Raw genomic sequence first — 14,759 nt, forward strand, 5'->3', positions numbered from 1 at the left:
GGTATATGCTCCAAGCAGCAAGGATAAAAAGGCAAATTCATCATACAAGACTATAATTCACCACTGGCATAAGCATATATAATGCCAATAAATTGAAAGGGATTGTGCGTGCTTATGGAAGCAATAAATTGGAACTATCAGGTCACCCACAATACATCACCTTCAGCGCAGAAACCCACTGGAGCGTCAAGCCTGTACTTTTTACATATGCTGTACTAACAAAATGAGCTTTCTGGGGGAAGGGCAGGGGATATTAAAGATCAATACATAGTTTTATTGTTTTAACATGTCTAAAGAATTTTATACATGTTTTCTCTTGATCTGTCCACTTAAGCTGAACAAACAGACAATATTTATATCTATCTTTTATTTATTGGGGGGGAGGGGAGAAAACAAACTACTTATCTCTGCAAAGCCACACAATATACTGAACAAAGAATTGTGAAGTCCTCTAGCACATTGCAGGATCATGTAAACCAGGAGAGGTGACATCACTTGCCAGATCTAAAATTAGACAATAGCTATATTTTGGTTTTCACAAATGTCTATATATCACAACCTTATATACCACTATATAAACCTGCCCGCTGTGTGGGCTGTACAAGAATCTTCCCTTCTCTCAATTAATCTTTTCTGGGGTTCAGTGTTATTAAGAGAAATGGGAAAGATGTACAAGATCAACATATCAATCCCCCTACAAGAGTAGCATATAACTTTCCGAGATATTCAACAGCTGTTACTCTTTTTGGTAGCCAAAAGGGCAAGCTTATCTTTCTGATGAATTATGTTTATAAAAATAATGATTTTATTTAGGAGGAGAGCTGGCAAAGAAATAAAGGGATGATAGTAAGGAAAGGAAATCATATAGTTGTCAGAACTTAGGAAAGAAAGCAGAATAAATTTAACTTCTGCTCACTCCTGATTTGTCTTCATTCTCAACTATGTGTTTGTGAAGTTATGCGGAACTTGGTCCTTAGTTACACTAATCCATCTTCTATGGAATCAACCGGAGCCACATTTAAGAACAGAATTTGACCTGTCCCTAATAACAAATAAACTAAATTAAAAATTATGTTTAAATCGTAGGACATGAGTGAAAATTTTTACCCAATTTTCACTATTCTAAGGCAACACACATTCTCCATGGATACTATTAAAGAGAATGTAAATTCTACCGAATGGACTAAATTATGCCTCTGTATTCACGGTATAGGCCTCCCCACTAAATTCTATTGGAGCCCCATTTGTGCCTGTATTCAAAGATTTTAGCACTTGCCCCTCAGGTTTCCACACACCGAATGCTTGTTTGATGATGCATTTTTGTATTTCTTCACTGATTTGTTCAACATATAGGAGTATTTAACAAATTGTCTAAAGAAAAGTTTCTGCAAACAATTTAGTTGCCTATTTGTGAGATTAAAGAATTTTCCCCAAACCTTAAGACAATCTAGGAACAGAAAAAAGCGATTATATCCTTCAAACTCCTCCCACAAAAATGAATCTGAGCAAAAAGGTAATAAACATTAAAAATATCCCTAAGGAAGGAGAGTGAAGCAGAGACCGTTCTGCATGTTTTTTGCATTTATTCCTAGATCCCCTCTGTTTTAATTAAATCTCCCACTTTTTAAAACCTGTGTGAGTGCAAGCAAAGCATCTATCAACAGCTTTAGTTCCTTATTATGTCTCAACACATCAAATTAGGCCATCAAGAAATTTCCTCTTTCCCAATGAGAATAAACCCAATCCCCTAAACCTCTTCTAATAATTTAGGGTCTTCACACCAGCTATCCTCTCTGCCACCTCTTTTAAGGCAATAATTATCTTCCTGTGATATGGCAATCACAAAATCACATATTATTCCAGATGGCATTGAAAAAAGCACCTTGCACAGTATCAATATACCTCTTTTTTGTATTCTCCATCTACTTGAATTAGACTATATATTTTTAGTCTACACCACTACTATACTTACTAATTTCAGTGATTCTCTTCCCCATTCTCTCAGCATTTTCCTGATCTATGTATTAGGCAATTGTTCATATGGCACATATCATAGTTTGGTTGCATGCTGACAAAAGAAATTTGATTGGCAGAGTTTGCAACATAAAAATGGGCAAGGAATTTCAAAATTAGTGGGTCTATCCTTTCCATAATAGCCAGCATCTTCAATTTGTAAAAAAGTATTTAACAATTCACAGTTGTTTCACATCACCTACTCTAAATGCAGTCTTGAAATAACTTTGAAAAATCATTCCTATTTTTAAGAATTGTGATCTTCTAACTTAAAAGAATTGCTTAACATTTGTCTCTTACGTTTTGTAAGCCAAAGCAAACAAATTATGTCACAAAAAACAGCAAAATCGTATGGGTACAAAATATTGTATTGCAAAATACACAACAGAGAAGATTTCCAGGCTGACAATAATTAATCTGTTTTTGTGGCTGCTTCTGAAATACTTCAGCGTGGCAGTAACGACAAAAAAAAAAAAATTACAGAAAGTTTGTGCAAGGCCCTCCAGATTACTGAAGCCCTAAGAGGCAAACCCAAAAGCGTGGTTCAATTCTGTAAGGCGACTATGTAAAAATGGTGCAATTTTACTCAGCAAATCTGCTCCATATGTATTCAGTCACCTCTGTTGATTTGGTAGACTACAAGCATTTTCTTAGGCTATAATCATGCTTTTAACACATTAGCCCTGAATAATCAACACAGATATGGGAAACGATCATGGAAAAGTACTGTGGAAAAGTACTACGGGTTCTATTTTGGCTAATGCACAATTAAGACAATTGTTAAGTAAATTTCTACAGTAGAATATTTATTTTTGGTAATGATGCACATGCCAGAAAGAACTGATACTGATTCTCAGATCCCAGAAATGGTTGAGTTTGCAGAGTTAACAGAATCAAACATATTTTTACTTAAAAAAATTGAGCACGAATGAGCTCAAGCTGAGAGAAAATAAACAGAACCCCAAGGCTTGCAGGGACATGTTTCAGAGCAGTACTGTACACTGGATGCAGAATGGTCATGTCCTTATTCCAGAGTTGCACCAGCACAGCTACAACCATCAATATTTTTAGGCACACACATCTATGATAGATTAAAATGAACTGTAATCTGTTATAAATCTTCATCTTTAACGGACAATCATAAACCCTAATTACTCCACCCTGGCAAAAGTATCTGCACATGAAGAGTGATTTACAAGATCAAGGCATTAGAGAATGTTCTCACACACACACGTGTCGTATCTTTAATAAGTTGTCTCCAAAAAAAAAAAAAAAATCACTCAAGATACAGTAGTTGGAGTTACCCAGTTTACCCAACACATATTCTTCAATGCACCTTTCTTGTTTACTACAGCATATGTGAAAATTATGTACTTTCAAATTGAAATGGGAAATGCCAAGGAGCCATTGCCTGTGCTCCTGCAATATAGCTTAATACCATTGATCTTATTTTTCTGAAGTCTAAAAATTGTATATGCAGCTTTTTATTTTCATATTGAAAGGAAAATTATTACTTCAAAGTCCTAATATAATCTACAGCATTTACAAGTACACTGATTTGGGATTTACTTTCCAGAAGAATGAACATTAGATACCCATGAATAGAAAGTACTGGTAAGTGTTTTAAAATAACTTTACCTTTATGCATTCTTCTTGATTCAGACTCTTTGGTTATGGTTGCCAGACAGTGAGGAAGTACACTGCCACAGCTGTTGCTCTGTCCTAGTGGTAAATGACCCTGCATAAAATTTTGTGAACAAATATTTACAAACTGCACACCTTATAACTTTGTACATCAGCAATTCCGGACAAAACAAACACCTCAGATGGATTTCATGACAAAGTATCAGCTATAAACTACTTTAGCTGTACACATTCTCAATTTCTGAAATATTTTCAAGTATCTTCTCCTCCTAAAATCACATGAAGGCTCTCGTTGCTCTACAACGATTCATGGTGCCACAATCTAGATACAATTTTCAGTTTCATGTCCACCTTCTAGTAAGACCATGAGGAAAAATCAGAACTCTAAATTTTCTTTAAAAATCAGTTTACTTTAATTTGAAATTGGAATCACTATTATATAGTAATCATAAATTAACTGTTTATGCATGCGTGTTTATTGCATGACATCACTACAGGTTTAAATTAAGGTTGTTTTGGTGCCTTTCCATATCTTAACATGTTTGGATTTCCTTTACGTTTAACTCTGAATTTATTGGTTTGTAACATCTAGGGTTTATCTACACTGAAAAGTTACATCGGCATGGCTATGTCTCTCAGGGTGCAAAAAAACCACTGTCCTGGGAGACATAGTTAAGCTGACTTAACAACCGGCATAGACAGCGCTATGGTGATGGAAAAATTCTTCAGTCAACCCAGTTAACACCTCTTGGGGGACATGGATTACCTACGCAGATGGGACGATCCCTTCTGTTGCTGTAATAAGGACATGTCTACACTTACCTCCAGAGTGATCGATCCAGCGGGGGTCAATTTATCGCATCTAGCGAAGATGTGATAAATTGACCGCTGAGCACTCTCCCGTCGACTCCGGTACTCCACTGGAGCGAGAAGCATAGGCGGAGTCAACGGGGAGTGTCAGCAGTCGACCTACCGCAGCGAAGACACCTCAGTAAATAGATCAAAGTACGTCGACTTCAGCTACGTTATTCACGTAGCTGAAGTTGCATAACTTAGATCAGACACCCACCCCTTTCCCAGGGTGGACCAGGCCCAAGTGTCTACACTAAAGCTCTACAGCGGAACAGTTGCAGAGTGTTTTAGAGTGTAGACATAGCCTTAGTTTTGGGATAATTACACCATCCGATGAAGTGAGCTGTAGCTCACAAAAGCTTATGCTCAAATAAATTTGTTAGTCTCTAAGGTGCCACAAGTACTCCTTTTCTTTTTGCAAATACAGACTAACACAGCTGCTACTCTGAAACATCCTTACGTTACTCAACCTTAACTCCTTAACTTTTCATAGGGGACAATAGAAATGGAAAAGCTATATATAGGCATATTACTTACTTTAGGAGTAACACTTCGTCCGAGAGTAGCGCTACTGAAGTGTGGCGATACAGAGGGAGTGGTTTTCTTGCGGGGTAGAGTATCACTCAAATATGTGCCCTCCTTGTGCTGTTTCTTTCTTTCTTCCAGATTTCTAAAGTGCTTAAAATATAATTTGCAACACTGTTTTGACAAAATGAACTGAACTGTTTGGTAAATTATGTTTCACACAGAATATAATGAAATCTACAGTCTTGAAATTTCACTGTAAAGAACCTGTCTTGTTTTAAAGCTAAATATTCTGTTTCACATCTTGTCCAGAATTTATTTATTTTATTTTATTTTAAAGGCTGCTGCAGTACTAAAAACATATCACTAGTCACAGAAATTTATATGGTGCATGGTAAAACAGTAACCAATTGTCCCCAAAGATAAAAACAATCAACTATTCTCAATTTAGAATAGCATTAAAGACTCTCTGAAGCTTGTGCAGTCCTTAGGGTTCTCATTTAAACACTTATCATTAATGAGTTCTGCCAGTTAAGACATATAAATGGCCAAATAAAAGTGGTGTGATTTCCAAGATTCAATGGGACATAGAAATATGTTACAAGTTCCATTTCTTTTTATGGAGATTGTGGACCAAATTAATGACAGGGAGATGATTTTAGAAATAAACAACAGTTTTAATTCTTCATCCTTTTAAAACTAAAAATTTGTTTCCATACAGATGAGTTGTTAAGAGATTCATCTTAAACAAAGCTCTCAAAAGCTATCACACACATAGAATGAAAAATATTTTGTAAACAGAAAGTAAAGCTTAATGTTAAATCATCACCAATTTGAAACTGAATCATACTGTACATAATAATGGGCCTGTAATTTGACATCAGTACTGCCTGTTGATTAAGAAAACATTGTAAGAACAGGAACACATTGCTGGCCCTGCACCCAATTATTGTTTTAAAAACACAAGAGTCTAAGGCTCTGTCTACACAGCCAACTGAACAACAAAACTTTTGTCGTTCACAAATGCTTAAAAAAGCCCCCTCCCGAAAGACAAAAGTTTTGTCTTGGCAAATGGCAGTGTAAATGGCTCGTTATTGGAGGAGTGCACTCCTGTTAACAATACGAACCTCGCTCATAGGGGGTGGAAGTATTTTGTTGGCAAAAGTGCCGACAAACAGCGTTTAGACTGTCCGACTTTTAATGACATGGACGTGTTGCTAAAAGCTGTGTAGACAAAGCCTAAGTTTACAAGTGGCATCCTATTAGGCAACAGAAAAATAAACCCCTCCAAATGCTAATGAACTGGTAGTTTAAAGGCAATATATTTTTGTAGTCCATTGTTGGACGGTAATAGAAAACCCTCCATTTAAATATGACGTTAGAGCTAACCACTGGCACTTTACTGTTGTAAGAGCTTCCAACAATTAAGATAGCTCTCAAGTGTCAGCATTTTCCACTGTGTTATTCGTTTGTTTTAACAGCAAACAGACATACAATATGTACCGCACAGGGGCTATTATGAGATCTTTTCTCATCTCATTGTGCATGTCTCTATCACTAAACACATTTACAGACCACCACAAGAAGAGACTATTTATTCGACACCACTCAGTAATAATTCATAAACATTTCAGCAAACCCTTTAAGTACAGAACTCTGCGAGTCTGAATCAATTATGGATTCTTAGATAATCACACCACATGAAAAATTCATGTGTAAATGACTTCATTGCCACCATAAAAAAATCCAAGATGATCGGCTTTTAATTTGTTACCTGTTGTTGCCTGCGATGTTTCTTAGCTGGAAGAGGAGGTGGTGTATCAGATAAAGGAAAAGGATCTACATGTGTAACCATGACCTCAGGCCAATGGACTGATGGAAGTTGAGCAATAGAGCGAGGAGAAAGAGAGTGAGGAAACACAAATCCAGAACAGAGAGATGATCTTAGCTTTATAGGAAAGAGAGAAATTACACACAGAGTTTTGTACTAGGAATTACTCAATACACATGGCACACACAAGCTGCAGTTTATAACAATATTTCATTGAGAGAGTTCTGAATGAAAGTACACATTATACTGGAACTGGTAAGATAAATATTTAAATATTTGAAGCAATGTAAAAATGCTAAATACCAAGTTTATTGGTAAACTATAGCAGCACAAAGATAGGAATTTTTTAGTCATAAAGTTACTCCATTTTTACACAGAGTTGCTTCTCTATTTTTTAAACAATGTAAAGGTTGATATCAAGGCAAAAAGTGACAAACACAGCACAAAAAAGGCCAGAAAGAACAGATTGGAACAACAAAGAAAAGTGAAGGTATCGATCTGTACCCAAAATATTAAAGATAGATATTACTTCTGTATAGATTCACCCCACAAAAATGAGCTACAATACGATAGGAAATAATGCTTCACCTCCATCATACAAATTATCATTATTATATGACTTGAGTCTACTTTTCCAAAGGATATGCTACCCCTTCCTATTTGAAAGGCAATGATGTCACTTATTTCTGACAGGGGCATTCTTCTTAGCCTCTAAAATCCCAAATCCAAAACCAAACATTTTATAATTGGAGAATTCCTTTGGCCTTTCTGTCAGACGAACATCTGACCCTTCATCGCTAAATCTACAGTTCGTTTTAGGGTTAAACTTATTACACTAGAAATTTTTTTAAAAAATAGCTGTGAAAGAATGATGTAAACAAAGGGAAATGTCTCTCAAACAAACCTCTTTATTTTGTGGCTGGCTCGCCAGCACAGCCGTGGAAGGCTCAGTGGCAACAGCGTCAGCATCTGTGGGGGGCTGAGTGGAAGGGGATCTATTCGTGGAATTGCCATACAGCTCACTAATTTCACTTACACTGATATAACCCTAAAAGGAGGAATTCAGAAATTAAACACGAAAAAGGAGTAAAAGCCAAAAGACGTGCAAGAGTGTTAATGTATCCAGTACAATGAAGGTTAGTTTAGAGTGATACAGCCAAATATCTGTGGTCTTATCAAATATTTCATTAAAGCAGTAATAACAATTATATTTTTAAAATACTGAATACTTCAATTTTGAAGAATGTTTTTAGTCATTCGAAATACATTTGTCTTACCAAAAGGCAAATCAACTGTAAGTGAGCAAGACACTTTATCAAAGTAAAGCCATCAGTGCTTCTTGTTTTGTTTTGGTATGTTTAAATTTGAACCACTTAGCTAGAGCTAAACATAACACTAGCATTTCCTCCAAAACAAAAGTCTTATTCATGGATGCTTAATGCTTAGGATTTTCCTCTGTTCACTTTTTTTTTAAAACCCATCCCTATTTATTTCCTGATACATCTTTCAACTAAATTTGTGGGGCCTGGATGGCTCATGGGATTGGTATTATGATGTGGTGGTGTTATTCTGTAAATTACTCTAATAATAGTCCCTTAAATTAGTAGTGTCTTAAAGTTGCTTCCCTCTGATGGCTGTTTGGAGGCTCATGTAAAATGGGTATCAGTCTGGTTCCTAATGGACAAGAGTCCACATCTTAAAAGTAGCCATTGCAATTTGAATCTCTATAAGCAATCTTAGATAAGGAGGGTGCAGGGCTGACTGAAAGAGTATGGAGGCGAGGCACAATGGCAGGACAGTTGATGTACATGTTCTGATGTCAAGAGAAATTCAGTGTCTAGTGCTGTCAAATAAATTCACTTCAAAAATAAAATACAGCTTCAATGTGCTGATTATAAAATCAGTCAAATGCCACAGCTCTTGATCTGTGGGAAAAGGCCATTTTACAGGGGGGAAGTCACTGCTGAATTAGTGTCATAAAAAGTAGACAGAAATATATTTTTTAAAAAATGAAACAGTGAACCACTTTTAAGAGGAACAGGTGGAAAGAATGGAATATGGTTATAAAACTGCACTGATTCATTAATACATGAAAAGATGTCCTATTTTGGAATTCAGATGATCAGAACAGCTACAACTTATTGCTACCGTAGTTCTGCTTTTAAAAGGGATCTTTAGGAATGAGCAAAAGAATACTTTGGCTGCAGAGAGAAGCATTGCAAAGACGCACTAGAAGATGGAGGATTTTATTCACTTAATCTCAAGCCAGATGTTATTCAGGAAACTCAAGTGTGATTCTAAGTTAAGGAAGCTGCCTTAGAGATCTGACAATTTATTCAAAATACTAGTATTTTCTGTTTAAAACAAACTGCAATCCACAGACACAGAAACTTCATTATGATGAGTTAAAATGATAAACACATTGATTCAGTGTTGCTAAGATATGCACTGGCTGAATCACTACAAAAAATAGGGACTGTAGCTCAGTTCCCTTCGGACTTCTTCCCCAGTTTAAAGGCTGTGGGTTGTGAGGACTCACAACGGTAACCTCAGAGCTTTGGAGCTTCACAAGTGCAGCAAGGTCTAGGTTTTCCTTCACATTACCCCCTAACTTACTCAATACCTCAGCCAAAACTTTTGAACCTCTTCCCTTTTGACTGCCAACAATGATTAAATAAATAGAGCTACAACAGCTCAAAGTCTTCAACTCAGTGTTTAAATGATGAAAGGCTGAAATACACATTTATAATGGATTTTTTCTATCCCAAAAAAGGAGAAGTCAGTGGCAAAAAAATGTAAAATATATGATATAAGAGCAAGAACACTAGAACTTAGTCGCACTTGTCCTTAGCTGTTTCTAGATCTCTCTTTTCTCGTGTCAGTTAGGTTCAAGCATTTAGAGAATCTGTTTTTCTCTAACAAATGCAAAATGGTAATATATCCAGGGCAAAAGTTTAATGAATGGGAAAAACATCTGTGAAGCAATTTTTTGGCTTAATTTGGATTTCCAGAAGTAACTCAGCTAAGTTTCCTAATCATAGCAAGAACAGAATACTGAAAATCACATGAACCATGGATTGCATATTTTACAAGATTTGCCAAACTCTAAATCACTATTGCATACAATGTTAATAAACGTTAAGCTTACCAGAGGTACAGGAAAAGCTTACCTCTTTTAGACTGCTGGGACAGACAGGAAATCCTTTTCCTCCAGAAAGTCCAGAGTATTTCTTTTCCAGATTACAAAGATTCTCTTTTTCCTGTCAGGAATAGATATTGCATTTATTTCAGAAATGAATATTTATCCACCTAAAATGAATACCAGTTATTTATTTAAAGGGTATAAGGAAACCCTCTGGTGTGGCTAGAATTGCAATAGCAGTTTCAATTTTATTTATTTATAGCAGAACTGAAACTCTCCAACAGTTCCCAACAGACTCCTTTTGGCTTCAGTGAGCGTTGGATCACACCCTATGTGTCCAATCGCAATTGCCAAAGATTGTAAAAAGCGACCAGTGATTTGGGATGTCTGAGTTTTGGGGTTTCCAAGTTGACACAGTAAAGAAGCCTGACTCTTAAGATCTGTCTCCAGCATACAGGTGAGATCAAGGTGTTCTCAGAGAACAGAATCCAATCCCTCTTTGTGGTCTAAACCAAAATGTAGCCCCCCAGGAGAAAGATACATTTTTTCATTCTAGAATTTTATTAGCCAGAAGCTGGTCATGGCAAGTAGTCTGATTTTGTGGCCAATTACTGGCCCATTATATGTTGATGGTTTGGGAGGTGCAGAGGTTGTGCACATTCCCAGATAGCCTTTAATGGGTGAAATGTTGGCATTTTATATAAAAGCTGTTCACTATATTTTTAATGCAGAGACCTTGTTCATTGTGAGGTAATCTTTATAAAACCTCTTATAAGACGAAACATCACTACAGTTTTTAGTTAGGAAACCGGCTGGTAATAATAAGGGTGTTTTTTTTTTTAATGCTATTGGAAAACAGAAGCCTGTTGAGATAATTTTGTTTTTCCAACTTCCATGTAACAGTTGGATTTTTTTATATTGTTGTTTTTTTAAAAAACGTCTTACAAAGAAAAGAAAACGCTTACTCTTTGCAGCATCATTATTAAGTTATTCTTCTCTTTTACAAAATGATCTTGTTCCCTCTGTGACTGCTGGACGATATGATTGGCTTGCTTTTTGAGAGCAGAAATCTTCTCCTAATATACAAATATAATAACCACATTTTACATATTTAAGTTTGAAAGGACAATATATGCAGCATGGATCTTGTTCAGAGAGTGCACATGCTAGCAAATATAATGTATATATTTCATCCATAAACTTGGCAAAGCAGAACTGTGATAATTAATAACTATTTCTTAAAGTTAAGACTGTAACTACTGGAAAATAATTTTTAACTATTAAAAATGTATGAATCCTTAATGTAGTACATGGAAAACTGTTAAAAATGACAAGCTATCACTTCAATTTGTAACGCGTTTCCTGGTCCTGCTTGGAGTCTGTAGGGAAGAATGCGATCAATCAATCTGCAGAGAGCCAGACCAGAGTAAGATGGGTTGAGTTGTGCCTGTTTTTTGGGTTCTTGTGTGTCATTATTCTGAATTCTAAGAAATAAAGTAGTGTTATGTTGCTACCTTCCATCAAAAGTATTTATGCTCTAACTGCTGTGTGTGTGTGTATGCATATGGAACGTCCCCTATCTGTGAAAATAAATAATTGTTTTTTTCTCTTCTCCACCTTACAGTGCTATGCTATGAGGTGTTTTATCACATGAGCAGAGGACTAGGAACCAGGAAATCCTGAATTCTAATTCCGGATCTAACCTCACTTCTTCTGAAGTCTTGGACTCTTAATATCTCTGCCTCCACTGGCCCCTCTGTGAAGTTAGGATAATAATAATACTTGCCTGAGGTTTAATTACTTTAAAATGTTTAAATGCTTTGAAGATGAAATGCACTAAGTGACAAGTATCATATAGAAAGTAATACAGAACTAACAAAGAAATTTCTAAATGACAGCCAATCGCTCCATTAAATGGGGGGAGGATTCAATAGGAACCAGACACTATGGAGAGTGGCTCCTTGTAAGTGCCATAGATAGGAGAACAAGGCAAGATCAGCTGGGGGAGGGCGGGGGGGAGACAGACATTCTCAGTCTACTTTATTGTGTTGAAGTAGAACAAGTTATATTCTGCCATGATGCTGACATATTACTGCATTATTTTCCATTTGTTAAAATACAGATAAGAGATGGGCAAGATTGAAGCAGAAATCAGGTTCATTTATTGAGGTTGCAACAGTCAAACAAAAGCAATGATGGTTTGAAATTTTTTATCTCACTATACTCCAGGTTGTTCCACAATGAAGGGGAAAATTAAAACATAAGATCCTGAACACTACTGCCCTCATTTAAATAAATACTTGTTTCATTACCTGTGCCTTGCCACATTGTTAGCTTATCCAACTCTGGTTTCATCTCCTACACTCCCTACTGCTTCTTATTGTCCACCAATGATTCTGGCTGCTTCTGTCTCTTAGCCCATCCAGTTTTGTATGTTTGCCAAATAGCTCCATAAAACCATAAACATCTGAAGACCCACCTGGTGCAATCAAATATTTCAGCATTAAGGCTGCAACCTCACTCAAATCTATTTCACCCGTTTGCATCCCTAGGTTGGTAACTTCTTTGGCTTTTACATGCATAGGGCATTCACCTCTTTCTGAGTAGGCACTGTAGTGCACAGAGTAATAAAGAACAGCAGTAACCATTAGTGGCTCTTCAATTGGTAAGCATAAAGCTGACATGGGGAAAGAGGGTTTGAATAATTTTTCTACCTTATACAGACAGAGCTGGGGAGGCCTGCATAAAAACATCAAGACAATACACAGTAGATGATCTGGGTCTTGATATATTGTGATTGCGCCCCAGTATAAGGCTGGTATCAGGATGTGTCAGAGGGTGACTGGGCCTTGAAGGGGTGGTGGATCCAGCCCGACCTGTCTCCACAGAAGTACAAAATGAATAATGCCACATGATAGGCAGATCATGTAACTAAAGTCAGGCCTTTGGGGTGCAGTTAAAAGAGAAGCCTTTAGAGAGTCAAAGGGAAGAGAAGGGAGACTCCCTGTAGGAAGCCCTGGGAGTCGCTACTCGATAGAGAGCAGGGAGAGATGCAGAGGAATAGGAGGGCTACAGGAGTTGCTTTATATATAAAGACTCTCCCTAGCTCCTAGGCAGAGGGGCTGCAAGCCTGACAACGTCGGGAGCCAGATAAGAAGACTGGAGCATGGAGGGCAAGTCTGCTACAGGGAAGTCTTGGCAGGGATAGGACTAACCATTGCACAAAGGGTCATGAGCCAGCTACGAAGGCTCTATGGGAGTTCTTGTGTTTTCCTGTGAACTTTGTTAACAAACCCAGACCCCAGGGAGGAGTGTTCATTGACACCTGAAAGTCTGTGTCGAAGTTATTGGGGAATCCAAGAGGGGAAAATGAGGTAGGAGCTAACCCAAAGCCAGACTGGGTAGGTGGTCCTGCTACAGGTAGAAATGCAACTTCTCACCTCTTAGTAAATTTATCTTTAAAGGTAAAGAGTAAAGTTAATAAAGGTGATCATGGTAAAGGTGCTGCTTCCCATCATCATATTATCAGAGAGCTTCCTATATAACGTAGCAAGAGTGAATTCCCTAGTGCAGTGGTGGGCAACCTGCGGCCTGCATGCGGCCCAGAGCAAGCTGATTGCAGGCTGTGAGACATTTTGCGGACGTTGACCGTCTGCAGGCATGGCCCCCCGCAGCTCCCAGTGACTGCGGTTTGCTGTTCCTGGCCAATGGGAGTTGTGGGAAGCATGGCCGCAGGTTGCCCACCACTATCCTAGAGGATATAATGAATATCTGGCTCTCCTACCTTTTAAGGATATAGCCTTGCTTGGGATATTTTTTGTGGTTGTGGTTATTTGTATTTTTGTTTTATTTTATTTTGGGGGTGGAGATGAGTTTGTATTATAGGACTTTGTTCTTTAGTTTAATTTAATTTTTGGAGGGCACTGTGATTGGGAAGATGGGGTTGTCATCATTACGAGTGTCATTCTTGCTATGATGCTTTTTGAGAGAAAGGTTTTGTAATGTTTCCTATGGACAGTCTACCTCTGGATTCACCTAAATCCCTTTTATGTGCACCAGCAAAGAAACAGGTAATGGTGAAACAACAGTGCTCTGAATTTAAAAAAAAAACAACACATCAAGCAAAGAGTTGAGTTTTAATCCTTTTACCTTTCTACTGACAATGCTGCGCTGATATTCAGCTACTTCACGCAGGAGCTGCTGTGTCAGGTTCTCTTTCTCCTCATCTAACCTGCTCTCATGTTCAAGTTGCTGAAACTCCAGATCTTCAAAGTGTTTGCTTTCTACATCCAACAGATCAGCATCCTTTAAAGACAGACAAACAAACATGCAAAAATTTTGCATTTACAGTGATCAGAGAACAGTTACTTAACAGCATTAAATCTCAGGAAAAACTTCCTAACTGTAAGAACAGTAGGACAATAGAATAGACTGCCTAGGGAGCTCCTTCACTGGAGGTTTTCCAATGGAGGCTGGATAGCCATCTGTTTTGGATGATTTTTTAGACATAACAAATTCTGCATCTTGGCAGAGTGTTAGACTAGATGACCCTTGCAGTCCCTTCTAACTTGGTTCTATGAATCAGTCTAAAATGATTATTCAATTTCATTCCACAAATCTGTCTGAACAAATACAAACTTGATTTCTTTAGTTAGCATTACCATCATCATAAACAGAAGTAAACATGGCTGATCTTTACTTTGGGGTTACTTCATCAATTATTGCCAACATCCCACTATTACACAGAATTCT

The 14,759-nt window shown here is 37.3% G+C and overlaps 1 protein-coding gene across 16 annotated transcripts in view; it reads right to left on the minus strand.

Annotated features, from left to right (window-relative positions):
• The window catches only part of PHLDB2 (pleckstrin homology like domain family B member 2), a 113,235-nt gene that overhangs the window by 24,747 nt on the left and 73,729 nt on the right, over window positions 1–14,759 (minus strand). For 11 of the 16 annotated variants that reach the window (XM_043538488.1, XM_043538495.1, XM_043538490.1 and 8 more), the window contains 6 exons: window positions 14,157–14,312; window positions 10,973–11,083; window positions 10,036–10,125; window positions 7,770–7,913; window positions 5,047–5,187; window positions 3,652–3,751 (listed from right to left, as the gene is read on the minus strand). In XM_043538488.1, the coding sequence (XP_043394423.1) occupies window positions 3,652–3,751; window positions 5,047–5,187; window positions 7,770–7,913; window positions 10,036–10,125; window positions 10,973–11,083; window positions 14,157–14,312 (742 nt within the window). The remainder of the gene's footprint in view (window positions 1–3,651; window positions 3,752–5,046; window positions 5,188–7,769; window positions 7,914–10,035; window positions 10,126–10,972; window positions 11,084–14,156; window positions 14,313–14,759) is intronic. The other 5 variants (XM_043538498.1, XM_043538500.1, XM_043538496.1 and 2 more) reach the window with 1 other exon arrangement.

Source organism: Chelonia mydas, chromosome 1 (genome assembly GCF_015237465.2).
Source record: "Chelonia mydas isolate rCheMyd1 chromosome 1, rCheMyd1.pri.v2, whole genome shotgun sequence".
Classification (NCBI taxonomy): Eukaryota; Metazoa; Chordata; order Testudines; family Cheloniidae; genus Chelonia; species Chelonia mydas.